Genomic DNA, 27440 nt, shown 5'->3' with positions numbered 1-27440 from the left:
CGCGGGAAATAGGCTCCGCCGCCCAATGGGCTCGCAGCCTGTCGTTCTTAAGGCAGACGATTGGCTATTTGATTGTCACGTGTTTATTTTTTTCATTTTTACTCGGTGGCTGTGCATGGGGCTGGGGGTTGCGCGCGCAGCAGCGGAGGTTGTTGGAGTCGTTGGCGGTGCTCCCCTGGGCTGCCGCTCTCGCCATGGAGGCGCTGCCGCCCTCCGGCGCCCCGGTCCCCTCCCTCGGTCACTGGGCCGCGTCGCTGGTGCTGGCTTGACACCCTTCGCACCGCTCCCTTCTCGCCCGCAGCCTCCCTGCCGCGCCGTGAGGCGGCGATGGCCGAGCCCGGTCCCGCCGTGCGTCGGAGGAGCCGCCCCGCCCGCAAGAGGAGCCGGGCCCCAGTGCAGCTTCGCGCCGCCGCCTCGCCGCTGGCGTGCAAGAGGCTCAGCCCCAGTGTCGAGGAAGCCTCGGCGGAGCCCCCGGTATGGGCCGCCGGGGGTGAGGTGGGTAGTGTGCGGGAGCGGAGGGGAACGGACGGGGCAGATGGCCTCCTCTCCCCCGGGCATAGCGGGGGACTAAACGGCGGGGACAGGGTGTCTGGCTTCTCCTAAAAGTGGACCTATGTGGAGCTGACCTGGATGGCCTTGCTCTGTACAAGCTGTAGATGTTCTTTAGTGTTTTAGAACACAATTTTTTAACAAAAAGTCACTAATAGCAAATAGTTATATGGGCATAATGTTTGCTTGTAGATAAACTTCCACCAAGTTAGGAATATGCATTCCTTTGACAGTCAGCTTAGGTATTTTTCACAAAAGAAATCAAGGGTATGCTTAACTTCCCTACTAATTTTTAGATGATTTCTGCATCTGTGGTCTCAGCTATACGAGATCTGTTGCACAAACCATTTTTGCTTTGGAGCAGTAATGTTTATTAATTTGTTCTTACAGTGTACTAATGACAGTGAAGAAGACATGTTTGGTGACTATGATAGCTTTTATGGAAATGACTCTTTGTTAGCCCAAGTTGATGATATGGAGCAGGTGTACCTGCAGGATAAAGATATGGATATTAAAGCTGCTGGAGAGTTCATGCTTGGGAATCTTCAGTCAGGAACTGATCAGAGGAAACAATCTGATTTTTCTACTTCAGAAAATGCTGCTGGTCACAAAGCTGAAAGAGATGATGGTTTCCAAATGAATGAAAATGACCTAATAGATAACAAGGAAGAACCAGGTGATTTTATTTTAGAAGACCTGCCATCATCACAATTTTTGTATCTTGAGGAAATGGATGAGCTTTCCTCTGCTTCCAGAAAATCTGCAGGCATGGAAAGGATTGATAACTACATGAATTCCTGTTTGGATAAAATCTCAAGTCCATCTTTTTGTCATGTTGCAGAACACAGGGAAGGAAATACTGAATTTCCCATGGTCTCTAAGTGTGACCTGAGTAAACGAGAGAGTCTCAAAGATCATCTGAAAAGTGCTATGACTGGAAATGCCAAAGCTCAGACTCCGCTGGTTTCTAAGACCAAGCAGCTTAAAGAAGCTATTTTATCTGAAGAGATATGTGTTGCTAGAAAAACTATTGAATCTTCTTCTGATGATATTGGCCCTTTTTATGGATTACCTAGTAAAGTAAAAGATCTGCTCAGACAATTTCGAGGGATTGAAACACTTTATGGTAATATCACTAAAGTTTTCTTCAAAAAACAATTGTTAACGAAGTGTTTCTCATTTGTTCCTTTTGTTTCTAAAATTATCTGATGATCTTTCTGTCATTACGAAAGCTAAATATTTGTGTTATGAAGAAAAGTTTTTAGATTGTTGTGACAGAATTTTTAGTTAATGTCACCCATCACATCTAAGAGAAAACTTAAGAAATGTTGGAACTCTAAAGGTGGAAAGATAAAGTAAGTTATAGTAATGCTTAAAATAAACCACATAACATGGGAAAGGGAGCTGATTTTTAGAGGGTAGGGGAGGTTGGCATGACATATAGAAATTCATTTGTTCTGGGAAATATGACAAGGTGAAGGCTTTGGAAGACTGGATCATTGGAAGTTTGTAGAGTTTTAGTAATGCAAAACATTCTAACACTAAGCTTGTAATGTCTTTTTGTATTACAGAACACAGGCATTTAATTGTTGATCAACATGCCCTGAAAAGAAAGGGTTAGTAATTTTTTTTTCCAATTTTGCAGAATGGCAGCACGATTGCTTAACATTAGAATCTCTGCATCAAAGAAAGAATTTAATATACTCGTTACCAACCAGTGGTGGAAAAACACTAGTAGCTGAAATTTTAATTCTCCAAGAATTACTCTGCAGGCAGAAGGATGTTCTGATGATCCTGCCATATGTGGCTATTGTCCAGGAAAAGGTGTGGAAACACTGTTTCTGATATTGGTTGTCTTCTGTTACTCACATTGTTATATAGCTGCTTTTAGCTCTGATGTTAGGAAACAGTTTTATTTCAAGTTTTTGTCAAGCTACAGGAAAACTACGCTTAAAGCATGTCTGTGATTTAACATAAATATAATCCAGGAAGTGAGCAGTTGCTCTCTTTTTCTAAATCAGATCTGAGTCTCAGCAATTTTGTGATAAAACATATTTTGATTGTCTGAAGTGCTGAGTTAACAAGTAATGTGAGCTGAATTTTGAAATATTAGTGTTTTGCAGTGTTACCTGTTCTTCTGCAGGCTTACCCATTCTTCTCTACTATCCACCTTGCCAATGAAATAGTCTAGTAATAAAAGCTAATATTTTTGTTGGATCCAATAAAAAAGTGACTTTTGGAGAACAGTTTTAATCCAAGGTTCATAATGTTTATAAGCACTTTTGCAGTTGGGAAAGTCATAGCTAATATGGTTTCACTTTCTCAGAAAATAGTTCACTGGGATCTGGGTAGGCTACATGCATGTTGAATTCTGAGACAGCTGTGAAATCCAAGATAACCATGAGTTTGTCCTCTAATTGATACTTCTGTATTTTATTATAGGTTTGGGGTTTATCAAGTTTTGGGGTAGAATTAGGTTTCCTGGTTGAAGAATATGCAGGAAGTAAAGGAAGATTTCCGCCAATCAAGAGAAGAATAAAAAATTCCCTATATATTGCTACTATAGAAAAAGGACATGCTCTAGTGAATTCCTTGATTGAAACAGAAAGAATTGATCACCTGGGTCTAGTCGTTGTAGATGAGGTTTGTTGCAAGATTTTAAAAATTATTAGCAAATAGCAGTATTTTAATTATTTATTGGATTTTGTTATGTGTGTTTATAATAAAGTAACTAGTATAGTTTTAGACTACTGCACTGGTACTTAATGAACTGGAAACTTGAATTGAAACCAAAACCTGTGTTTTTGAAAGTTATTTTCCTTTGATTGAAGTATTTTAGTGCCATATCAGGGCAATAGATTCTATGTTGAAATATCTGTCTTGTTAGAGTGGTTGATGGTAAATTATTTAACAGCTATTTGTCAATTTGGCTCCAGTGAATACTAGAGTAGACAAATGAAGTATCTTAATCTTAGAACATACTTTACAAATCCTGTAAATTTTTAACCCTGAAATTGTGTGGCTGGTAATGATAATAACTAAATTAAAATATTAAAAGGAATGCATCAAATCACATTGGATTGGAGAACTGGTCCTTATTCTGCTTTTGTAGTGGTGCAACTGAATTCTGCTGCAGCTAGGTTGGAGGATTCTATCACAACCTGTAGCATTTAATGTAGGTGAGCACTATTTGTGTACTGCTTTTGGCTGACTGAGCTTATTTAAATATATTAGCTTCTACATGGAAGAAGATTTAAGAATTAAGTTCTGCTTTTTTCTGGTATAGTTGACTGTTAAGAAAATATTACCTTCCACTGTAAGCATTACTTACAACATGGATTGTATAAAACTGGTTTAGGCTGGCTAATATAAAAATCTGTATGCTAATTGTTTACTGCTAGGAAATGCCTGTTTGTGACCTATGTGATCTACCCAAATGGAAGGCAAATCTTGTTAAATAGACTTGCTTTTGGGTCTGTTTTTCTGTGACTCTTGAATACGTGTTGTTCTAGTGAGGTGATCCTTTAGAAGATTAACAGTCAAAATTCACCAGATGAATGTTGAAAGGAAGTCTGACACAGACTTTACTGTAATCCGAGTTGATAGTGTGTTTCTAGAAATATTCTTAGCCAGTAATATTCTCTCCTTTTCTTTTTTGCTTCTGTCCACAGTTACATATGCTTGGTGAGGGAAGTCGTGGTGCAGTGCTGGAGATGACTCTTGCAAAAATTCTTTACACTAGTAGTAAGTTATGGCTGCAGTTAATTTTACTAAAATATTGTAGCGATGGAATAGCTAGAGAAAAAAGTTTCTTTGCTTTCTAGATTTTTGTGTTCCTTTGATTTCTTCTGAAAAATGTTTCATTCGGTAACAATGTTTCATCATTTTATTGCAAGAGTAATTTTTACCCTGTGAAGATGGGCTGAGTATTTTTGAAGCTTTTGTGATAGCTCCTTTGTGAGAAATCCTGAGTATTGTGTCAGATAGTCCCCCTTTTCTTTGCAGAAGCCCCTTAGCCCTTCCAATTAAATGCTTCTATAGAAACTTGTATGGTTTTTGAGATATAGACCTTTAAAGTCAGGAGTAAGTGTTTAATAATAAAGCTCAGGGTTTTTTAATAGCTATTGGATTTTTTTCTTGCATTTTCTCTGTATGTGAAAAGCAACATACAGCCTGATACTGAGAAACATTCCAGAGATTCAGTATGTTGCAGCCTGGAGGAATGATCATAAAATACATTTGTTTAGCATCTCGTAGCGTATTGAGAGGCGTGAATCCTACTCACCCACATCTCACTCAACTCTTTATGGTCAGTCTTCTGGAGTATGCACACAAATGATATAGGCTTATAATATTGTTGGAATATTTTTTGCTGTTAGAATAATTGAGTAAAAGGGTAAATTTCACATACCTATCAGTCCAAAAAGTTAAAACAGCTTTGATATGGTAAGAAGAAATGCTCTCCTTTCATTTTTGTGCATCTGTAGAAGGAATTATTGGGAGGATGCTTCTCTGTGCAGCTATCAGGGAAGACAGAGGTCTTTTTTCCTTGTTATAAAATTGGGCATGTTTTTCTTCATATTTTTCTCCCTAAAGGAACTGCATTTCTGATGCAACTTTGCAAACCTCAGCTGTTAGAAGCAGGTTTCTGCCTTCTGATGCTGTTGAGTGGATGGACATTCAGCATCTCCACATGAGGGACAGCATTAATGGAAATTTATGTATGCTGGAAAAAAAATACAGAAATGAATTAGTTTGTAAAACTTCATATGATTTTAAGATGCAGCTGCTCAGTGTTTAATTCATAAGATTTCTTCATTGATACTATTTATTTTTAAATGCCAAAGTGGCAGGTTTCACGGGGATATAGCTAGGAAATATTACCTGAGATCTAAACATTAGAAAAAAATCCTACATCCACAATGTATTTCTTACAGCTCTAACTTCTCTCATTTTTGGTAGTAATGCATTATTCTGGGCACCCTCAATCAACCTAGCTCATGAGTCAATAGGCAATAAAGAAGATGCTTTTCTTCAAAATATTTAAAAACTGAGCAGCTGTGTTACAGAAGCTGAGCATGGTAATAAATTAATGTCAACTTCTCCTTTACAGAAAATACGCAAATCATTGGAATGAGCGCAACTTTAAATAATGTTGGAGACCTGCAGAAGTTTCTGCAAGCAGATTACTATACTAATAATTTTAGACCGGTCTGTATGCAAGCTACCATAAACTAGTAAATAACATTTTTGACATTAAAATTACAGCAGCCTTAAGGTTGTATCACAGTTTTTGTGTTACTTTCAGTGCTTTAGTTTTAAAAATAATTTAATGCCTATTACTGGTTGGAATTGTATTGATACAAAAATCTTTACTACTTTTCATAATTTGCTACACATACTTGTACATTGTATGTACTAATGTATGTACAAATGTAAGTGCCTTTATACTGTTGTGATTACAGTACTGTTAAGTGATTTGTCATTTTAACTAAACTAAACTTAAACTAAGTTTTTAAATCATTACAGTTCATGTGATATAAAGTTTCTTTCATGTCCTCTCTTATATTTAAGATGATGCTTATTTTGTCATGGCAGATATTTAGAAATACTGACTTTTTAAAAAGAAACTGTTGATGGGGGAGCATGTGCTTATGCATGCAGGTATATATATGTATGAACTGTTATGCTTTGAAAGAGATGTTAACAACCCCTCAGTAATAGGTTAAAGTTTGCAGAGAAGACTTGTTAATTTAGCTAATATTTTACTGCTTTTCTTAATCCACTAAGGTAGAATTAAAGGAATATATAAAAATACGAGATACTATTTATGAAGTTGATGGCAAAGCGGAAAATGGCTTTACTTTTTCACGTCTCCTTAGTTTCAAGGTAAAACCAAAGTGTTTAAAGTTAGTTTCTTTGAACTGTTCTTATGAAATTTTTTACATTTTGTTTACAGTGCTTTTACAACACAAATTACTGTAGCATGATAGTTTGTTCATAATACCTATGAGAAAAACAGTGGCGGGGGGGGAACCTTTAAAATACTGAATGCTTAAGTTTTTACTTTTTGTTTTCTCTGCTTTTTCTTAGGATAAAGAGAAAGGGTTTTCTCTTGTTTTTTGGCATGTGAGGAACAATGGGCTTGAGTATATCAGTTACCTAGCTGCTAAAGGTCTTTGGATAGGTTTGATAGGTTTTCTCAGCAGTTAATCACTCTTAGATGGTAAAAGGAAATATTTGTTATCAATTTTTGACCACATTCTAGGGATTTAGTTTAGTCTTCTAGGGGAGACAGGTGAATAATGATAGACCACCAGTAGCAGATGACATCACTATGGGGTTGCTAAGTGAAACTTGAGCATTAAGGAAAAAAGTAAAACATTTGATTCTTTCTTCCCTGTGTCCCCTGGTTCAATCTGGGTCTGTTGATACACTGTTTAAGTGAGGAACTGAAAGTAGAAAAGCTTATCCTAAAAATTCTTACAGTTATGTTAAAGCAAATGGGACTATTCTAGTGAAGCAGAGAACAGGTACTAAATATTTACTGGTTTTACGACTTGTAAGATAAAAAATAAATGTACATAAATCTGTTTTATGATAGTATTCTAGTAATTTGGAGAAAGCAGACCCTGACCACATTATTGCATTGGTGACTGAAGTCATTCCAAAATACTCCTGCCTAATCTTTTGTCCCACTAAAAAGAACTGTGAGAATGTGGCATCAATGGTGTGCAAGTATCTGAACAAGTATGTTTTTCTCATTTTATTATTTGTGTGGAATATTTGATCAGAACTTAGGATTTACCTTTGCTAAGCATGAAAATGACCTTCCCTGGTGATGAGAAGTAAATACTTTGGTGAATATAGAATCATGCAAAGTTGTTAACTACCTAAATTGTTGGGAACTGTTCAAGGCTTCTTAGTAAATTTGTTACCAAAACAATTTCAACTTTTGAACAAATGAGTTGAGCAAATAAAGAACAAAGGAAGAGCGTTCCAAATGCATACAAAGAACCAGTGTATTTAATTTGTGTTCTGATGGCCCTGTTCTCTGCAAGTTACTTAATATATACATGCTTTTTCTGTATCACAACTGGTGCAGTATTTAGTCATATATATCCTAGTCTATTCATTATCTGTTTCGTACATGCTTTGAGAATATACAATGTAAACTCCAATCCAGACTTCACTAACAAAGAAAAGTTGTAATGATTTCATTTACATGAAACCAAAGAATTTTTCATAAGTCTGTGATAAGCTTATAACCGTCTAGTAGGTTAAATTGTATTTAAGAAATTATATTAAAATAAATATTATTTCCCTCACCACCAAAATTGAAACCATTTTTTGATATTTCCATAAGCTTAACTTGCTGATGCTGGTTCTCTTCCCGTTCTTCAGTGCACTTGATACCCATATCTAGTCAGTATTGATCCCATTTATACCCATGTTTCCAAATAAGGAAACAGTTCTAATGTTGGGAGTTTATTTAGCCTCTTGCTTTTTACAGAAATAGACAGTAAGCATATTTCTTGTTTTATAGTTATTGAATGGTCAAAGTCTAAAACAATGCTTTTCTTCCTCCAAGAGAATTTAGAGCTCACAGGGAGAAAGAAAAGAAAGATCTCATTAAGAACCTAAAGACTATTGGAAATGGAAGCATCTGTCCTGTTCTGAAGCACACCATTCCTTTTGGTATTGCCTATCACCACAGTGGCCTCACTAATGATGAAAGAAAAAGTATAGAGGAAGCTTATTCTGCAGGTGTCCTATGTCTTCTTGCTTGCACAGCAACTTTAGCTGCTGGTGTCAACCTACCAGCTAGAAGGTTAGTCATTCAGAAATGTTTTTCATGGTTTCTTTAAATCTTGCATTGTTAAAACTTTAAGTTGGAAATATCAGTGCTATTTAAAGTAATCTTCTACTTTCATTACTGAATTGCAGGACAAAATGATTTCATTCATGCAATTCTGGGCAGAATTAAGACTGCAAAGTTTTTGTTTATGAAGTGTGAATCAGTAGAAAGTCCAGTAGAATGAATGCATAGTTGAGAAATACTTTTTAAAAGAAGATTAAAGAAGTTTTGAGATAGGAAATTCTTCAATATTTCAGTGATTTTATGGAGAAGAAAGTCAGGGTGGTGCTTTTAGATGCTTTCCTAAGAACATTTTTTAAATCCTGAAATAAATCCTTTATAAGGAGATATGGCTTAAATGGTTTAACACAAAAATGTGTAAGCATATGTCATACAAGTCTTAATTGTGTGGCCACCATGCTCTGGGACCTGGGATTCTGTGCGCTCATAATCCAATTTTTTGTGTATGTATGTTTGGATAATACATCTGAGAGGAAAAACAAGTAGTTGCCATACAGAAAACTTGTTTCTTTTCAGTGTTACTGATCTGTGGTCAATCTTGCCTTTGTTTTTTAGTAGGATTTATTCTGTATCTCAGTGGTTCTCAGTCTTCGACTCAGGCCTTTGAATAGGTGTAAATACTATTTCCAGGGACTCTGCAATGAGTAAAGAAAAGGGTTATTTTTCCAATAAACTTGAATTTGTTAAACATTGGCAGTTCTAGCTAAAACTGTTGATTTGCACATCCATTAAAGCAATTTTTGAAGATTGCTGTTGGGACAGGTATGCTTAATTTTTGTTAACTTATTTCCTCATCATGAGGCATATCTAAACTTTCTCTTAAGGAATAGGTATTTCTATTGTAAAATCTTACAGCTGCTTTAGTAATTTTAATATAGAGCATAACTTTGCAAGGGGGCTTTTTTCTTTTTTGCTTCCCCTCACTTTTTTTTTTTTCTCCCAACAGGGTTATTTTAAGAGCTCCTTATGTTGCTAGGGAGTTCCTGAAGAAGAACCAATACAAACAAATGATTGGCAGAGCTGGTCGAGCTGGTATTGACAGTGCTGGTGAAAGTATTCTCATAGTACAAGAAAAAGACAAACAGCTGGTAATTTTTACAGAACTGGTCATTTAAGTCACCGTAAGATGATGGGAATAAGCTGGTGGGATAGATGGAAGATGCTGAGCTGCTTAGCTTTTGTAGACTTTTTCTATTGCAAGTATTTGACTGCTGTTACATCTGTTAATTACAGGATTTTTTCTTATTACCTTCGTCATCTGTGGTTTAAGGTTTCAGACGTTAACCGTAAATTTTAAATGTCTACAGTTATTTTCTGTATAAACAAAAAGATGAATATCAGCACTATAAAATAACAATGTAAAATTGTGTAAATAAAATATTTCCCTTGAACTAAGATATTTCTTGCCTTCTTTTTAGGTTCAAGATTTAGTTAACAGTCCTTTGGAGAACTGTTACAGCAATCTCCTGCCTGAGTTCACCAAGGGAATACAGAGCCTGTTGTTATCTTTGGTTGGATTGAAGGTATCAGTTAACTCTTTTCTGTAAATAAATTGAGAAGCATTTGAGAATGTGAAGGAATTCTTATCTGTTTTTTATAGGAAAAGCAGATTTTTTCAACAGCTTAACTTCCAAGAAGTTCAGCTGGCTTCCAATCGGATGAGAAGGACAAAGTTGTGATTAGTACTCATCTAACTCGGTTATCAAATAATGCTATAACATTACAGTTTTTAATGTGGACAAGGCCAAAATTGTATCTCCTTTCTGATAAACAGTATTTACAATATTCCATTTTTGATACATGATTTAAGACTACCAAGAAGTAACAGTAGAAACAAAAAAACATAATGCAATAGCTAGAATAATAGAACAGGTGAACATATAGTTCCATCAGATCTTTTGTAGGTGGACTGTCTACTGTTGTATTTGTTATCATGTCATTCTATATAAACATACAATTAACAGGATAGTGAAATGTCTCTGTATTCAGTAAATCATTTTGGATGGCTTGTATGTTTCCTGTTATGCATAATGACACTTGCATTATTTGAACATGCTAATCACTTGCAAAACTGCTATAGATTGCAGTAACCCTTGAGGAAATCTACAGTTTTATGTGCCATACATTGCTGGGTGTTCAGCAGCAGTTGCTGTCTAAGGAAAAGAGCCTCTTGGATATAATTAAAGAAGGGGTGGAAAATCTGATAGAAAACGGACTCCTAAAAGGAAAAATATCTGAAAAGGATGATAATTCCCAAAGTATACTAGCAATCACACAGTTGGGTAAAGCTACATATAAAGGTAAGACTTTTTTCATTCTTATTCTCCTTTTATTTCAACAGAACCTTTCATCTCCATCTTATCTTCATTTGGTATGACTCCCTATCTTCCTTCTGAAATTGCAATGAAAAATATGTACAGTGCCTGTTTTGATTATTAAATGATGTGGTGGACTTGAACGGTGATGGAAGTGAACAATCAGTGACTGAACATGATGGGAATGAACTGGAACACATCAGTCACAATGGAAGTCAGACCAGATCTGTACCAAAAAAATTAAGGATTCAATTCTTTGATTTGGTGATTACAGTTAAAAAAAAAAAAAAGCCATGGTTCACATACCTGATTTATAGTGATCTGTTTTTATGAATCGATATTGTAAGCAGTGGAGTTTCTTTTCCAAGAAGGAAGGTAAAAGAGAAAGGAAGCATATGAAATCTAGGCCAAATGTGATCCAGAGTGCAGACAGTATATCAGGAACTTCTGTTTTAAGTCTCATAACATAAAGACACAGGGCATGGAAGATAATTGGAATAGGGCGTCCAAATCTCAGGCTTCTACAACAATCTGCAGTTAAGTTTTGGAGCACGTTGCTCCGGAAGTTGGTTAAAGTCAAGAGAATTCATAAAGATTTCAAAAATGCGCACACAATTGGCGTGTATGTATGGAAGTCAGTGACTGCTTTTTCTCAGTTTCTATGTTCCAACTTATTATAATTACAACAGTTATTCGTCTTGCAGTTCTTTAATTTGGATGGGTTAAAAAAAAGACAGTCCCTGGATGCTCTGTATAGTACGGATGGGTGCGTTTGGCCAACCAGTACACACATCTCCAAATCCTTGAGCTTTAAACATTATTTTATCAACAGTAGACTTACAGAATCACAGAATGGTTGAGGTTGGAAGGGACCTCTGGAGATCATCTAAGTCCAAACCTCCTGCTCAAGCAGGGTCACCTAGAGCACATTGTACAGGATTGCGTCCAGGCAGGTTTTGAATATCTCCGGAGAAGGAGACTCCACAACTTCCCTAGGCAACCTGTTACAGTGCTCTGTCACCCTCACAGTAAAGAAGTTTTTCCTCATGCTCAGACAGACCTTCCTATGTTTCAGTTTGTTCATTGCCTCTTGTCCTGTTGCTGGGCAGCACTGAAGAGAGTCTGGCCCCATCCTCTTTACACTCTCCCTTCAGATACTTGTACATGTTGATAAGATCCCCTCTTCAGTCTTCTCTTCTCCAGGCTAAACAGGCCCAGCTCTCTCAACCTTTCCTCATAGGAGAGATGCTCCAGTCCCCTTATCTTTGTAGCCCTCTGCTGGACTCTCTCCAGTAGTGCCATGTCTCTCTTGTACTGGGGAGCCCAGAACTGGACACAGTCCTCCAGATGTGACCTCAGCAGGGCTGAGTAGAGGGGGAGGATCACCTCCCTCGACCTGCTGGCAACACTCTTCCTGATGTACCCCAGGATACCATTGGCCTTCTTGGCCACAAGGGTGCATTGCTGGCTCATGCTTAACTTGGTGTCCCCCAGCTCTCCCAGGTCCTTCTCCGCAGAGCTGCTTTCCAGCAGGTCAGCCCCCAACCTGTACTGGTGCATGGGGTTATTCCTCCCTAGGTGCAGGACCCTGCACTTGCCTTTGTTGAACTTCATGAGGTTCCTCTCCGCCCACCTCTCCAGCCTGTCCAGGTCTCTCTGAATGGCAGCACAGCCCTCTGGTGTATCAGCCACTCCTCCCAGTTTTGTATCGTCAGCAAACTTGCTGAGGGTGCACTCTGTCCCTTCATCCAGGTCATTGATGAAGAAGTTGAACAAGACTGGACCCAGTACTGACCCCTGGGGGACACTGCTAGCTACAGGCCTCCAACTAGACTCTGCACCACTGAGCACAACCCTCTGAGCTCTGCCATTCAGCCAGTTCTCAATCCACCTCACTGTCCACTCATCTAAACCACACTTCCTGAGCTCACCTATGAGGATGTTATGGGAGACAGTGTCGAAAGCCTTGCTGAAGTCAAGGGAGACAACATCCACTGCTCTCCTCTCATCTACCCAGCCAGTCTTTCCATCAGAGAAGGCTATCAGATTGGTTAAGCATGATTTCCCCTTGGTGAATGCATGCTGACTCCTCCTGATCACCTTCTTTTCCTCCACATGCTTGGAGATGGCCTCCAGGATGAGCTGCTCCATCACCTTTCGAGGGATGCAGGTGAGGCTGACTGGCCTGTAGTTGCCTGGGTCCTCCTTCTTGCCCTTCTTGAAGACTGGGGTGACATTGGCTTTCTTCCAGTCTTCAGGCACCTCTCCTGTTCTCCATGACCTTTCAAAGATGATGGAGAGTGGCTTAGCAATAATGTCCGCCAGCTCCCTCAGCACTCGTGAGTGCATCCCATTGGTGCCCATGGATTTGTGGGTGTCAGGTTTCCTTAAGTGATCTCTAACCTGATCCTCCTCGACCGAGGGAAAGTCTTCCTTTCTCCAGACTTTTTCTCTTGCCTCCAGGGTCTGGGATTCCTGAGGGCTGGCCTGAGCAGTAAAGAATGAAGCAAAGGCGGCATTCGGTAACTCTGCCTTCTCTGCATCCTTTGTCACCAGGGCACCCACCCCATTCAGCAGTGGGCCCACATTTTCCCTAGTCTTCCTCTTGCTACTGATGTATTTGAAGAAGCCCTTCTTGCTGTCCTTGACATCTCTCGCCAGATTTAATTCCAAAGGGGCCTTAGCCTTCCTTGTCGCATCCCTGCATACTCTGACAACATTCCTATATTCCTCCCAAGCGGCCTCTCCCCCTTTCCACTTTCTGCATACTTCCTTCTTCTGGCTGAGTTTTGCCAGGAGCTCCTTGCTCAGCCATGCAGGGCTCCTGCCTCCTTTGCTTGCCTTCTTACTCATAGGGATGCTCCGATCTTGAGCTTGGAGGAAGTGATGCTTGAATATTAACCAGCTCTCTTGAATGTCCCTTCCTTCTAGGGCCCTCACCCATTGGATTCCTCCAAGTAGGTCCCTGAAGAGGCCAAAGTTTGCTCTCCTCAAGCCCAGGGTTGCAATCCTACTTATTGCCCTGCTTCCTCCTCGCAGGATCCTGAACTCCTCCATCTCATGGTCACCGCAGCCGAGGCTGCCCCCAACCTTCACATCTTCAACCAGTCCTTCTTTGTTTGTTAGTACGAGGTCCAGCAGCACACCTCTCCTTGTTGGCTCCTCCACCACCTGTGTCAAGAAGTTGTCAGCAATGCTCTGCAGGAACCTCCGGGACTGTTTGTGCCTAGCTGTGTTGTCTTTCCAGCAGATATCAGGGTGGCTGAAGTCCCCCATGAGAACCAGGGCCTGTGATTGTGAGGCCACTTCCAGCTGTCTGTAGAAGGCCTCATCGACTTTCTCTTCCTGATCAGGTGGCCTGTAGTAAACACCCATGACAGTGTTACCCATGCTAGCCTGCCCTTTCATCCTTACCCATAAGCTCTCAATTTGCTCTTCGTCCACCCCTAGGCAGAGCTCGATGCATTCCAGTTGCTCTCTCATACAAAGAGCAACTCCACCACCTCGCTTTCCTGCCCTGTCTTTCCTAAAAAGCACGTAGCCACCCATGACCACATTCCAGTCATGCGAGCTATCCCACTATGTCTTTGTAATTGCAATGATGTCATGACCCTGTGACTGTACGCAGATCTCTAATTCTTGCTGTTTATTTCTCATGCTGCGTGCATTGGTGTACAAGCATTTCAGAGAAGCGATCGAGCATGCAGGTTTCCCCAGAGGGATACAAGAGGATCCTCCATAGCCATGTCCTGTGCGCATGTCCCTGGCTGCATGCACCCGCTGGAGGCGTCCCGACCTGAGCCGCCTTTTGCCAACTACCCTGTCACTATAACTCTCCCCTTCCCCCATCTTTCCTAGTTTAAAGCCCTCCTTACCAGGTTGGCCAACCTGTTGGCAAAGACACGCGTGCCCCACTTAGTGAGGTGGATCCCATCTCTCCCCAGCAGTTGTCGATCTTCAAACAGGGTCCCATGGTCGCAGAAACCAAAACCCTGTTGCCAACACCGGTGGCGCAGCCAGTTGTTAACTTGGAAAGTCTGTCTCCTCCTTCGCTCATCCATCCCCCTCACTGGCAGGATTGAGGAGAGTAGACTTAGGCATAGTGGGTGTTCGGTTTGGAGGGAAATAAGCCCTATGATTAAACTATGCATACTCAGAAGTTGAGAGGACATGCCCAATCTTGTCTTTATTGCCAAAAGACTTTTCGATAGCAATTGAAGTGTAAGACTAACATTTTTTGGAAAATGTGGAAAATAAACTGTGCCCATGTTGAAATGTATTTATCTATTTTATATCTGATAGCTCTGTATGCCTGTTTAAAATTGTAATAACTATTCTAGGGTCTATAGACTTGGCATACTGCAATGCTCTCTACCGAGAACTGAAGAAAGGTTTGGAAGGCCTGGTTCTTGAGAGCAATCTTCATCTTCTCTATTTGGCAACTCCATATGATATGATTTATAACTGTAACCCAGATTGGATGATATACTTGAGACAGGTGAGAACTGACTTTCAGACATGGATCAGGGCATATATTAACTTTGCTCATTATCTTTAAAATTATCTTTTAATTATAGGAAATGTAACTGCTGGGGTAACAGTTTGATGAAAAGGTAATGGTTTATGTTATTTTATTTTTGGTCATACAGCTGAAGTGCTTTTTTCATATTTCATAAACACCTAAAAGATGTCATTTGCATCTATATTTTTAGCTGTGTTCAAGAGAAAGAATATGCAATATGAAACTGATCTCTTCAGTTCCCAATATTCCACATCCTAACATTAACCGTGGTGCTAGCCTCGCTATGACCAGAGTCTGACTGTTGAATCTTACACAAGAGCTCACCATAAACCATTTACACTTAACCATATCATCCTAGTCCTGCAAGGAAAACCTGGTTGAATCAGTCAAAAGCCATCTTTCCCTTCTGATGCTCATTTATTTCATCCTTGGTTTTGCGAGCAAAATTCACCGGTAAACCTAAGTCTTCAGTCTTTCCTGTTTAATATCCCAGTATTATCCTTAACTCCAGTCATGATTTCAACTGTTACCCAGTGACCCATACATTCCCACAGACTGCTAGGGTTCTATCAACCCTGACAGCACAGCCCTCATCCTACTCTTGTGCACTTTAAGATCCACCAATAGTTCAGGTATTCCCTCTCTTGCAAAGTGTAGTACACTAGGGACAGAAATAAAATCTACGTGGTTATATTTCATTTGTTAAGCAGGGCAGTTGCAAAAGGGATTGAAAGTTACAGACAATTCAAACAGGCAAAGAAACTGCAGGTCTCTGACTACAAGCAAGTCAGTTTAATAGCTAGCCAAGTGTTAGATGTTTAAAAACACTATTTCACTTTGAGTAATAGGCATGTTTTCTCTAACGTGCTTCATAAGAGAACTAAATATCTGAAAATTCTTGAAAGATGGTTATCTTGGAGCATGTGCAGAGCAATTGTTAAACCTGTAGAACATTAAAAATAGTTTCTGACTTGTTTGATTTTACAACCAGTTACTTGTGAAATATTTGGTGACACTGGAATCTTCTGGTTGATAAAACCTAGTATTAGCATTGATTAACATTTGAGGAGAGACCTTAAATCAAGGAGATGTTTTTATGTAGATGATACTCTTAAAAAAAAAAAAATTACAGCGCACATGGCAATAAGGTGGTTGTAAGTTCTTAACTGTTTTTATCTGTTCATCTCTAATTTTGTACAAATATAGAAGTAAACATTTTTACTGAGGGGAAGGTAAAAAAGAGCCCTGCTGTGTGCACCTTAATGCTAAAGTAGGATATGCATTCAAACAAACACACAAAAAAAACACAGAAAACTTTCATACCTGCATACACACCAGGAGTTTATCAATTTAACAGATTTGTTTATATAGTTTTTTATACTAGTGGAATAGTTCTCCTTGAAAAGGAATCAAAGATCCAGTTATTCAGGGAGGAAAATAAGGGAAAGCAAAATTATGCACCTCAATGTGTGCAGGTGGCTCAATATTATATGCATTTAAGATGAATTATTTTTGATGTCTAGATAAAGCACATTCACATTGGCTGCAGCTGTTCTGTTTTGTAACTCTAACTTTTAATGAGTTTTTAATAGAGAAAAATGATTTTGACTGTAATCAATCTTCTGTTTTAGTTTAACCAGCTAAGTGCAGCAGAGCAAAGAGTAGCAGATATTGTGGGAGTACCTGAAAGCTTTATTACAAAAAAGGCTTCTGGTCAAGCCATCAGAAAGGTAGGCTGAAAGCTTATGATTCCTAAGAGAAAACAGTTTAGTCTTTTCATTTGAATATTTAGAAATGTTTAGATAACTTTTCCATTAGTATTTTTTAGTGTTATGACTATTCTTTCAATAATTAAGATTCTTTTAACCTCATCTAATTGGTTTTCTTAATGTCATGTAATATATTTCAGATGTAACATAATATACATTTGTTTATATATGTAAAGAAATTCTTGCATTATCGGAACATTTGGAATTTTGTTAGCTCTGAATTCTAACTTGCTTTCTTCCTAGAACATGGACAGTGCTATTATAAACAGGCTGTACCTGTCATTTGTCCTTTATACCCTACTGAAAGAGACCAATGTGTGGAGTGTTTCAGAAAAATTTAATATGTCTCGAGGATATGTGCAAAGTCTCCTTACTTCTGCTGCTTCGTTTGCCTCTTGTGTTCTACATTTCTGTGAGGTAGTGTGTGTTAAATATATCTAAATACCTTCTTTAGGATTTCTATTTTGCAAAACAGTGTTAATATTTTTCTGTTGTGGCATATTAGAACTTAAAACAGATGTTATATTTCACATTTCCTGTGCAAAACAGTGTATATTTCCTGTTCAGAAAGGCGTGACAGAAAATGCTAAATAATTTTCATGTGCAGGGCACTGATCACGGTGTCAGAATGTGCTGTTAATGAAACAACTGACAGAAGTTTCCCTTTCTTTCTCTTTGAAATAAGATCATCTAGTTGCAGAATGCCATCCTAGGAGAACAGCTGCCTTGGCTTGCTCTCTTTGCTGCTTCATTTTTTAAAATTTATTGTTAGTCATTTGAAACTGTCTCAGCTTTGGAATGTTTAGCAGAGGGTAACTACAGATAACAGCTTCCCCCTGTCTAAAAGCCGAATATGTGCTTGTTGCCTTAGAGCTCTATCAGTAGTAGTTCAGTGTATAGAACTTGGGCTCAATTTCTTTAAAATTGTTTCTCTGATTTTTAATCTCTTGTCTCTTCAGGAATTGGAGGAATTTTGGGTTTATAAAGCGCTGTTGACAGAACTTACCAAACAGTTGACCTATTGTGTTAAGGCAGAGCTCATCCCTCTAATGGAAGTAGCAGGGGTTCTAGAGGTTAGTAAACCTGGCTTTCTGTTCATGAGCTCTTGAATGTGAACTTTTGTGTTAAACATTACTGTGTCACTCAAGTATCTCTGGAAGGCCAAAATAATGTTTTATTAAGAATTTAGTATCACGCCAATGTCCTGCAGTGTTTTCTGGAGGTCAGGAGAAAAAAGAGTCTAAATGTTCAGAAAATGTGAGCTGGAGCCTATGTTTTTCTTCTGGCTGCTACCACAGCAACGGTGAAAATGTTGTAGTTGCGCAGTAATTTACAGAGCCATATACTCAACCGAAAACCAGAATCCATGTCACTTTTGTGGTAAGGATTCTTCACAGTTTATGGGAGCAAAGAGAAATAAGAATTAACATTACTTAAGTTAGAAGATTCTCACAGATATGGTATGTTGTATTGGGAACCTGCATTTTTACAATAACTTTTGTGATGCTATGTGCATTTTAAATAAATTCGGCTGGCCTCTGAGCTGAAGACTCCTATTCAAATAAAAAATGTTTTGGGGCCTCAGTGCAAGGCTATGAGTAGCCACTGGACTTCTTTTCGAAATTATCTAGCTTGGCTGTTCAGCATATTGTGGAATCAGTTTGTCAGCAGACCTTTTAATTTGGTGGCACTAAGGTTTTATTCTGGGAGAAACTAAAGAGCGGTGAAGAATGGCAGCCTAATCCTTCTTATATGTATGTACGTAAAAGTTTCAGGATTTGATGCAAAGGGGAATGCAAATCTATTTCCTCCTGCCTCAAACTTTTTATACAGGAGCATTTTTCTGTGTAAAGGCAAGATAAATCAGGACTGCATGATTCTGCTGAAGTTTTATGCTTTTCAAAGTTCTTGCTAACATCATGTTACTTATGCACTGGAGTTAAAACTGTATTGAAAAATGGTATTTGTAGCAGATAGACTGTAATCTTTAACAGACAAGATTTGCATCGATTTCTGTGGAGGAAACTGCTAAAATCAATGCTGTGGTTACTGGAGTGAAAAAAAACTTGTTCATTTTTCCTTTTCTTGAAAATAGTGTTCAAAGAGCAACCTAAAACCATTCCATGAGATTATCTCCACACTAGTGACTTTAATTTGGGCCATCAGATATACTGTGCACACAGTAACCAGAAAATAAAGCACAGAAAATATTTGCTGGCAATTATTCTTTTGTGACATGACACCTCCTTCCCATAATTGAATGTTTCTGGTTCTCAGTTACCATGGAGAATACCGTTATTGTCTGTAGGCCTTTCTTGGAATGCTTTATCAAAAAAAAAGGGCATGGGTAGTTGCCATCAAATACATGGGTTTTTTCTTTTTGTCTTTAAAGAAAAGAGGAAAAAAGCCAAGGAAAAAAGATAAATGACCAAATGCTTGGAGATGTAGCACTTGGTCATCAAATTGATGAGTTATACTTTATAACTCAGCATACAAAAGTGTTTATTTACTTGGGTTTATACCAAAATGTCTTCCATGACTGGACTAGAAGTGCATTTTTATTTAAACTTTGTAAAGATCTAGCACTATTTGTTACGGAAAGAAAATTTCTTCCAGAAGTAGCCTTTGCTTAGCAAATACTTTACAGCTGCTTTGCCTTCTTTCATCGCAACAGGACCAACCCAAGTAAAAAGCAGCAGATAAAACTCCCTAATGGTCACGATCTTTCAATTCCAGAGCATGTCCTGTATATGTGAGTTCACAGCCATATCTCTGCACAAAACTACAGAAATAAAAAATTATATTACTCATAACACTAAAGGAAAAAAAGTAATCATAAGCCTTTAACAGGAAAGTATAGCTTTTCTGGACTTCTATGGAAGCTTGTACGACTGTCTTTTAAATTGCAGAAAATAAAGGACTAGATTTTTCAGATTAAATCAACCTTCATTTATTTAGATACCTCTAAAAAATGTAAGATGGTCATTCCTGTCGGTGACAGTGAATTTGAAAAGAAAGATGACAAAAGAGGATGCCAAAATCAGTATTAGTGGGCTCAGAAAATACTGCGAAATGTTATTAAGCTGTGTAAGAATGTGTAGGGAAAATGCTATGGGTGAATCTGTTTCTTAAGGGGTGGGCATGGATAGAGGCTCTTATCAGAAGGTCAGCTCCATTGCAATGAGTATTGCTGTTCTTCAAAAGATGAATCAAAAGGGATCAAATTGATATGCAGAGATAGAGATTGGATGACGATTTTTATTGTCTGGTCTAATAATTTTCTGCCACACCTTAATTTTTGGCTTGCAGGCACGTGCAAAACAGCTTTATAATGCAGGCTACAAAACTTTAGCACACTTAGCTAATGCAAATCCAGAAACACTGGTGAAGATGATTGAGCATTTGTCACGATGTCAAGCCAAACAAATAGTTTCATCTGCAAAAGTAAGTAAGAATTATATTTAAAAAAAAATGCTTCAAAACTTCCAACTGTCAAAAGTAAAAGTGAGTGAAATTTGAAGTAACTGAAGCCTTCAGTTTAGTAGTAATTGATTTAGTAGTAATTGAAGCCTTCAGGTGGTTTTGGATGTCTGAGATTAAAATTTTTGATCTGTATTAAGAATCTATTGAAGTACTAGTGTTCTTCACAATATTATTTGTCTAAGATTGTTACAAGAGTAATGAATTCAGCATTTGCTGGCCTTAATGCACCTGAATGATAGGCAAATATTAATTATTTTTTTAATAGTTTGTTATGTACAGGATAGGGGAGAGTTCTGTTCTTTTTCAAAAGGGGAAGCAAAGTTTGACAGCTTGTCTGATGAAACATGGGAAGTAAATGACTACCTTCACCTTTCAGTCAGAGCTGTGGAAATTTAACCATGTACCTTGCTGGTTTCACCTTACCTTCTTACCATGTTGCTTTTTATCATGTCCTGTTATCCATTCTTCCTCAGTTGTCTACCTTTTTGAGTGCATGCTCGTAGAGAAGGGCCTTCGCTTCATATTTGTCTGTAAGGTACACTTAGTGACTTAGGCACACAGGTAAATAATAGAAGAGAAGGAATTGGCTGTTGCGATGGCATCAGCTTCATGTTTAATTCAGCTAAAACAGTAAGCTATTCAGTAAAATAAGAGAATGCTTAGAACAAATTTAGGGATAGTTGCTATAAAAAATTTGCAAGTTGAACAAACTCCTGCTTTGTATATTCTGATTATACTGTATATACTGATTAAAAGTACTGACAGTGGGATTTAAATGTTCCTTCACTGAAGAAATGTTAATGGCTGTTTAAGATTGTTGCAGCCACTTTGCTGCATTTTCTGCTGCTATGTGAGCCAAAAGAACAGGATATACACATATTCCTCATCTGTTTCAGTGCCAAATCCAGCAATCTAGCTTACACCCTCTCTCATGCCAGAATATTAAACTGATAGTTTGCTCTAACTAAGAGGAAGAAAGCTCGCATGTCTTACCCTACAAATTCTGCTGGCGGATGGTTAGTCTCTATTAAGTGCCAGTAACAAACAGTTCAGGGTAGTAACTGAACAGTTGCTAGTGTTCATGTCTTACGTGCCTAATATAAAAGACTGTGCTTCTCTTACAAGTGTTTCATAAAGCAAGGAATCTGTAATTTGACAGGTACAATGTATGAATGCTTATATTAACATTGAAAATAAATGCCTTAAGTTAAAAATGCTTTTGTTAAAGGTACTAGATAAATGGTTTATGTTCTGTTACATTTTATGTATTACTTAAAACTGCAGGACTAAAAAAAATAAATTTGTATGTATTTCATGAATTTTGTGGCTTCTAGGCTTTACAGTGTTTTCCATATTGGTATGCAGTAAACAGTAAAACATGTTAGCAGTAGTACCTGTGAAAATGTTACAGTCCTTTGAAACAAAGATGCCTCAGTCTTGCTAGCAACAGCAGAAGTTATTTTTGTTTCATTCTGAAAGACCCAGATACAAGCTTGGAAAGCAGATTGTTTTTTATCCTTTCTTGCAGTATAGCAAATGCACTTTTTGTTTCCGAATGATTTGATTTTAATTATAGATGCTGCTGAGTGAAAAAGCTGAGGCTTTACAGGAAGAAGTTGATGAACTATTAAGGATGCCTGCAGATATCCCAGGGGCCTGCTGACCAACTTTTTCATTAAAAAAAAAAAATCATGAAGCAATAGAATTCAAATACTTTTACTTTTTAATTTTGTCATGTATAAAGCTGCTGTAATTATAATAAATATTTAAAGTCTTTTGTATACCTCATTTTGTGTGAATTTTGAATTCAAATTACTACTTAAAGTAAATTTCATTTGAAGGTTCTGATTATGAACCTCTTCAGCAATAGATTAGAATCAAAAGACATGATATTAAATTCAGTTGGACTGACTGGTGCATGCTTTTGTAGACCTAGAGCTCTCAGGTTCATAGCTGACTTCTAAAGCACAATAGAAAATTAATTTCTTTTCGTTGTAAATCCTCTGTAGGACACATTTGCCTGAGTGAATTACTCCAAAATTCCTACTACTTGTAGGAATCCCAGTCCTCTAGGCATAGCTAATAGAATGAGAGAAATAGAATTGTAATTCATAATTCAGAAGTTTTGCCAGAGCTTCATAAGAAATTCTAAGTGATTCCTAATTTAAACATTGTTAACTGGGGTAAACATATTTGTATTCAGTCTTTGCTAACATACCTGGAAAGACAGTTCCTTTAGGATGTTTCTGTAACAATCTTCTGAATATGTTGTGTAAGATAAATGATCATGAAGACATCTGGAGGTTTAAATATCGATCTTATATATGACAACTTACTATTAAAGAGAAAGAGTTAAACAACTGTTTCATTTTCCCGAAGCCACATCAACTTCCGAGACTCCATGAGCAAATGTCAGTCATTCTAGCTAGGTTTTGAAAGGTAGGTCTACCAGATCCACTCTGGCACAAAGGTAGGCTTCTAAAAGTAATTTTGCAAATGTTTTTCAGCTGTGATGTAGTAAACTTCTTTACATGACTAATATGTAGTGCATTATAATTTACAGCACTGCACATAGAGTGACTTGAAAGCCAGTTGGTAACCAATATATTGCCAAGGTTAAAGTTTGACATTTTTATGTAAAATCAGTTGGCCCTTTATTCAGTAAAGGAAACCTAAGATAAAATTTAATAAGCATTGCCTTTTTTATTCAATTCTACCATTATGTTTGTGTTGTGGCTCCAGAGATAAGAATGTTTTAAATTGACTAGGATCTGCTATTACGTTTGTATTGAAGTTTACAGTAAAGAACTTGAGGCTGAACACTTGTCCAAAGGTGGCAGTGGTGGGAAAACTGATTAAAAAAAAGTTATATTGCCCATTTGGTTGTGACACTAGAGAAATCCTAGGTAGTGAGTAAATTCCCTGTGTTAGCCTTCATTTAGAAGAACCATTCCTTTAAGGCCACAATTCTGATACTTTGTGTACTATGGCTTTAAAAGTTCAGGTAAGTGAAATATTTAACAGTACATTCAGTATTAAACCAGGCAAAGAACTTCGAAACTGCAAATTTCAGAGACAGCATGAGTCATTTGTTTGCTAGACTTTTCAGCACCCTCAAGGGAATCATGTTACTGTTATTTCAGTACCTAAGGCACAATGGTTTTGGAAACATCAGAACACGTTTGTGAAGTTGGCTCTATCAGTAAGAGTTATAATTAGTCTTCAAGTACAGAACCTGTATTTGCCATGCCCTGAGGTTATCTAAGTATGTCTTTTAATGCTTCCCCTTTTAAATAAAACAGATTTTGACGAAATGATGGCTAATGTAAAAAATTGATTGGTTTTATATTTAAAATAGCTTTAAAAGACAAGCTATATACTTCAGCATGACTGTGAGTACATCTCAAAGCAGTTGATGGAACATTCCTGAGGGAAAATTTTAGTGGTGCCTTTAAGGCTGAACCAAGTGCTCTGAAGCTTTGTTGGTTTGCTTGACTATTTTCCTGAAAAGTTTGAAACAGACTTGCCTGGAATTTCATAAACTCGTGAGAAGTGTGGGAAAAAAATTGGGGTAAATAAAATACTGACAGCAAATCATTTAATTACAATAACTGATGTGGAAGAATTAATCTGTTGCTTATACGGGTAATTAATGAGCCATTAACTGCAGTCATGCTTAAAGATGTTGTTTGTATTTGCTTTTATGCTAATTAATTTTAAAATTAAGTGTACTTTTTTTTCTTGTATTGGAAAGGGGAAACAGCAGAAAAACATTTCAGACAGCTGTGCATATTTGGGTCAGTAACTCCCCTGTCCTCACATTGGTTAAGCTGATGCACAAGCACTGTTGCAAGATATGGTTTTGATGAGATGTATGTTTAGGAATCAAGTCAAGTATCTTCTGTAGAAAACCAGCCCCTTTGACAAGTGTAGCAAAGGTTCCTATGTGTTGGAAACAAGCAGATGGATTCAGTTCTTCACAAGGCCAGTCTGGGAAGAAAATTAGGTTGGCGTTTGTCATCTCTGCTGCTCTGTTTCTGCAGTCTGTGCTGTGCCAAATGGGTGATTGAACTTCCCCAGGCGTTCTCTGACCATGACCTTTGTTGTCCTTAGAAGTGAAAGGAATGAGATTGCAGTTTAAAATTCTGTTATAGAAAACCTGTCTTTTTCTGAAATAAAAATAGTCTAACCAATCAAGCCAGTACACTTCTTCCACATTGCTCTTTTTCATTAATATGTAATACTGTATCATTAAACATTCTTAAAAAAAAAAAATCAATTACACATGCTTTCTCCCTGGATGGAAGTGTGTTTAAAAAAAAAACAAAAAACACTACAACAGATACTAGTTATGTTACTTAGGTACTGCTGGAAGATGCTCAGGTATTTCAATGTTAAGCATAGCACTGGGCTCAAAAACCAGTATAGCATGCAGGTATAAAGCTGGGTATTTATTGGATTAATGAATGCCTGTTACTAGTTGCCACACTATGGAAAAGCTTGTGCTATGATAGCTTCAGAAAATTTTGGAAGGCAAAGAATTTTTTCCCTGGTTCAAAGGAGTATTTACATCCTAAAGCTTGTCTAAGAAGGGAAGAAGCAATTATGATTAGCTTGTCTGCGCAAAATCATGACAGGCACTTTGAAGTTAAGGTAGGTCAGGCAGATGCGCTATATTGGATGTTCCTGACAATTTCTTAGTAACCCATGTTATTCCACTTTTAATTGGCTTGTGTAGACTAGTTCTTGTGTTTATCTGATTTCTTTTTACCCCAAGTATTTATTTTTGCATTTTGGGAATCCCTGTGCAGAATTTATTAAAAACTATCTTTTAGGAAGAACTGGTAAAAGTGTCAGGCTTCAACTGCTGTTTAGCTGTTAATTTTCATTGTGTGAACAAGACCTATTGTGATTTGTGTGTTCTAGAAAGCCACTTCCATGCAAGTTAGTCCTGAGTAGGCAGTTCTCATTTTGTCATTTATTTTAAAGCTTCTTTTTATTTTATTTTGTGTGCTAGAATCGAGCTCAGCAACGTTCTTGAAGTACCTAAATTTGTCAGCAACACAGTCCACGGAAATAAGGTCTTTGAAAAGTATCTACGTAGCTGTAGAAATACTGAGAACTTAAAAAAAAAAAAAAAAAAAAAAAAAAGAGAGAGAGAGATCAAATGTCATTTTCATCTCCAAATAGATGGAGTGCATTAAATGTTTCTTAACGAGCTGATTTCAGAAATAAAATTAACTGGGAGGTGCTATGTCAGAACAAAATCTGGCTGTCTGTTTGCAGGAGGGCAGGGAATCAGACTAGCTTACAGGAAAGCTTTAACGGGCTTGTCTTTATTTGCATCAGCTCAATTTTCTGTTTAAGTAAAGAAATTACCCAACTCCTTAATTCAAAGCGATTTTGGTATTAATGAAAGCAGAATAGTTAGCTGGCATTGGTAAGGAATGACATTAAAATAATTTGGGAGACTTTTGAAATATTTATTTTGAAATATATAACCTGGATTTTCAATCTCTGTTCAAAGAAACGCGTACGGTTTTCAAGTGTATACTCATCTTCTTGTGTAGAAATACATAGCATTTATGTGCTAATTTGACACAGGCAGCTCTGTTCATCCACATTCATGCTGCAATGTCACAGTAATTTCTTGCTTTTTGTGTATTGAACTTTTACTGAATTCCCTAAATATATATTAGTGTTTTACTTGCGCATGAAGTTTTCAGTTCTTACACAAACAGCTGTGGTGGTGTTGTTATTAGCAGTAATTCTGTGCTTTCTGTGTGTTTAATTTCCCAGAATGTTTTATTATTAGCTCTTAGTTCTTAGTTTAGTAATGGCGCTGCTGGCATGAAATAAGCAGAACTGCATGATAAGAATTGTGTGACCAAAGAATTTTGAAAACCGCAAGGCACAGTTTAAGCTTTCTTCGGAATAAGGAAGCAAAATGGGATGTTGGTATGTAACTAGCTTTAAAAAACAAGAAAGTGGTTTTAAGTCCTGGTTCTGACACCCTCTCTGTCTGTAGTTTATAGTAAATCATTCAAATTCTGTCTTTTCTGTAGAAGGGGTTACACGCTTCTATGTTGATCTCCCTTATTTTGCAGAATTTACAAATGTATATAATGCAATGTGAAAAATGCCTGAAAATTAACACTTCCTATTTAATACATACAGCTTTTTATATTTAGCTACACATAGCTTTCCAGTTACAAGATTTTATTGGGATATTAAAGGCATAACACCCACTAGACATTTCATACTGTCTGCAATATATGGATTGAATCCATAACAGCATTCACCATTTGGAACGCAGATTTTGTGCCCGTGCAGTGAGAAAGGCAGAGAGTGATGAAAACTGATTCAAAGCATCTCTGTACAAAGAACCCTGTTTTAAGAATTGAAGGGGCAAGTCTAGTGAATTCCAGCAGAAATAATTGTGCACAGGCTGTATCTCAGCTGACAGCTATTAATATTTTCTGTATCTGTAGTAGTGTCTTTAATAGTGGTTTGCCACAATGATTTGTCATGTATTTATTTAATTTCTTAAATACTAGGTTTGTTCATAGGGTTGGGTAATTCATGTGACACTTCAATCATCCACTGATATATGAATTATTACTCTGACAGGTACTTCATAAAGAGTGATTCATTCCAGCCCTTCCTAGAGGTGTAGACATATAATTGGAGGTGTAGCACTAAAATTGGAAGCATTATACTGAGTCAGATATTGAGACAGCCAGGAGTGTCACTGTTTGGTCTATCTTAATCTGTCAGTGAATTGCATGGTACAAAAATTTAGAGCAAGCAGGAACAGGAAAGAACAGACAAGTGTGCACTTGAGCCAGGCTGATTAATTCCCCGACTTATTTATGTGACTGTAGGAAGTGCTGGACATTTATACTATAATAGATAAGTATTTG

The 27440-nt window shown here is 37.6% G+C and overlaps 1 protein-coding gene across 6 annotated transcripts; it reads left to right on the top strand.

The window, feature by feature from the left end:
* Positions 1-110: 110 nt before the first annotated feature.
* Positions 111-22305, top strand: HELQ (helicase, POLQ like). Of its 6 annotated transcripts, none has more exons than XM_067297378.1 (18): positions 114-474; positions 940-1675; positions 2195-2373; positions 2992-3192; positions 4221-4293; positions 5663-5760; positions 6340-6438; positions 7154-7299; positions 8141-8380; positions 9375-9516; positions 9847-9951; positions 10509-10728; positions 15084-15241; positions 16897-16995; positions 17278-17451; positions 17994-18107; positions 20344-20478; positions 22094-22305. In XM_067297378.1, the coding sequence occupies exons 1-18, from the start codon at positions 328-330 to the stop codon at positions 22178-22180; spliced, it is 3153 nt and encodes a 1050-aa protein (XP_067153479.1). In that variant the 5' UTR covers positions 114-327; the 3' UTR covers positions 22181-22305. The 6 variants fall into 6 exon arrangements, with proteins under 6 accessions (XP_067153481.1, XP_067153483.1, XP_067153482.1 ...); XM_013955155.2 differs by having other exon boundaries at positions 114-495; XM_067297380.1 differs by lacking the exons at positions 20344-20478; positions 22094-22305 and adding an exon at positions 19709-20337 and having other exon boundaries at positions 111-495.
* Positions 22306-27440: the final 5135 nt, after the last annotated feature.

This window comes from Apteryx mantelli, chromosome 5 (assembly GCF_036417845.1).
Source record: "Apteryx mantelli isolate bAptMan1 chromosome 5, bAptMan1.hap1, whole genome shotgun sequence".
Taxonomy (NCBI): domain Eukaryota; kingdom Metazoa; phylum Chordata; class Aves; order Apterygiformes; family Apterygidae; genus Apteryx; species Apteryx mantelli.
Note: the sequence above shows the minus strand (reverse complement) of the source record. Positions and strands in the feature narration are given on the sequence as shown.

What these genes read in the sequence shown, in the direction of transcription:
- HELQ (XM_013955155.2), top strand. Translation starts at nt 328, where the DNA reads ATGGCCGAGCCCGGTCCCGCCGTGCGTCGGAGGAGCCGCCCCGCCCGC. An exon ending in AGGGATTGAAACACTTTATG is followed by an intron (nt 1,676 to 2,194) that starts GTAATATCACTA and finishes CCAATTTTGCAG; the next exon opens with AATGGCAGCACGATTGCTTA. An exon ending in AAATAGTTTCATCTGCAAAA is followed by an intron (nt 20,479 to 22,093) that starts GTAAGTAAGAAT and finishes TTTTAATTATAG; the next exon opens with ATGCTGCTGAGTGAAAAAGC.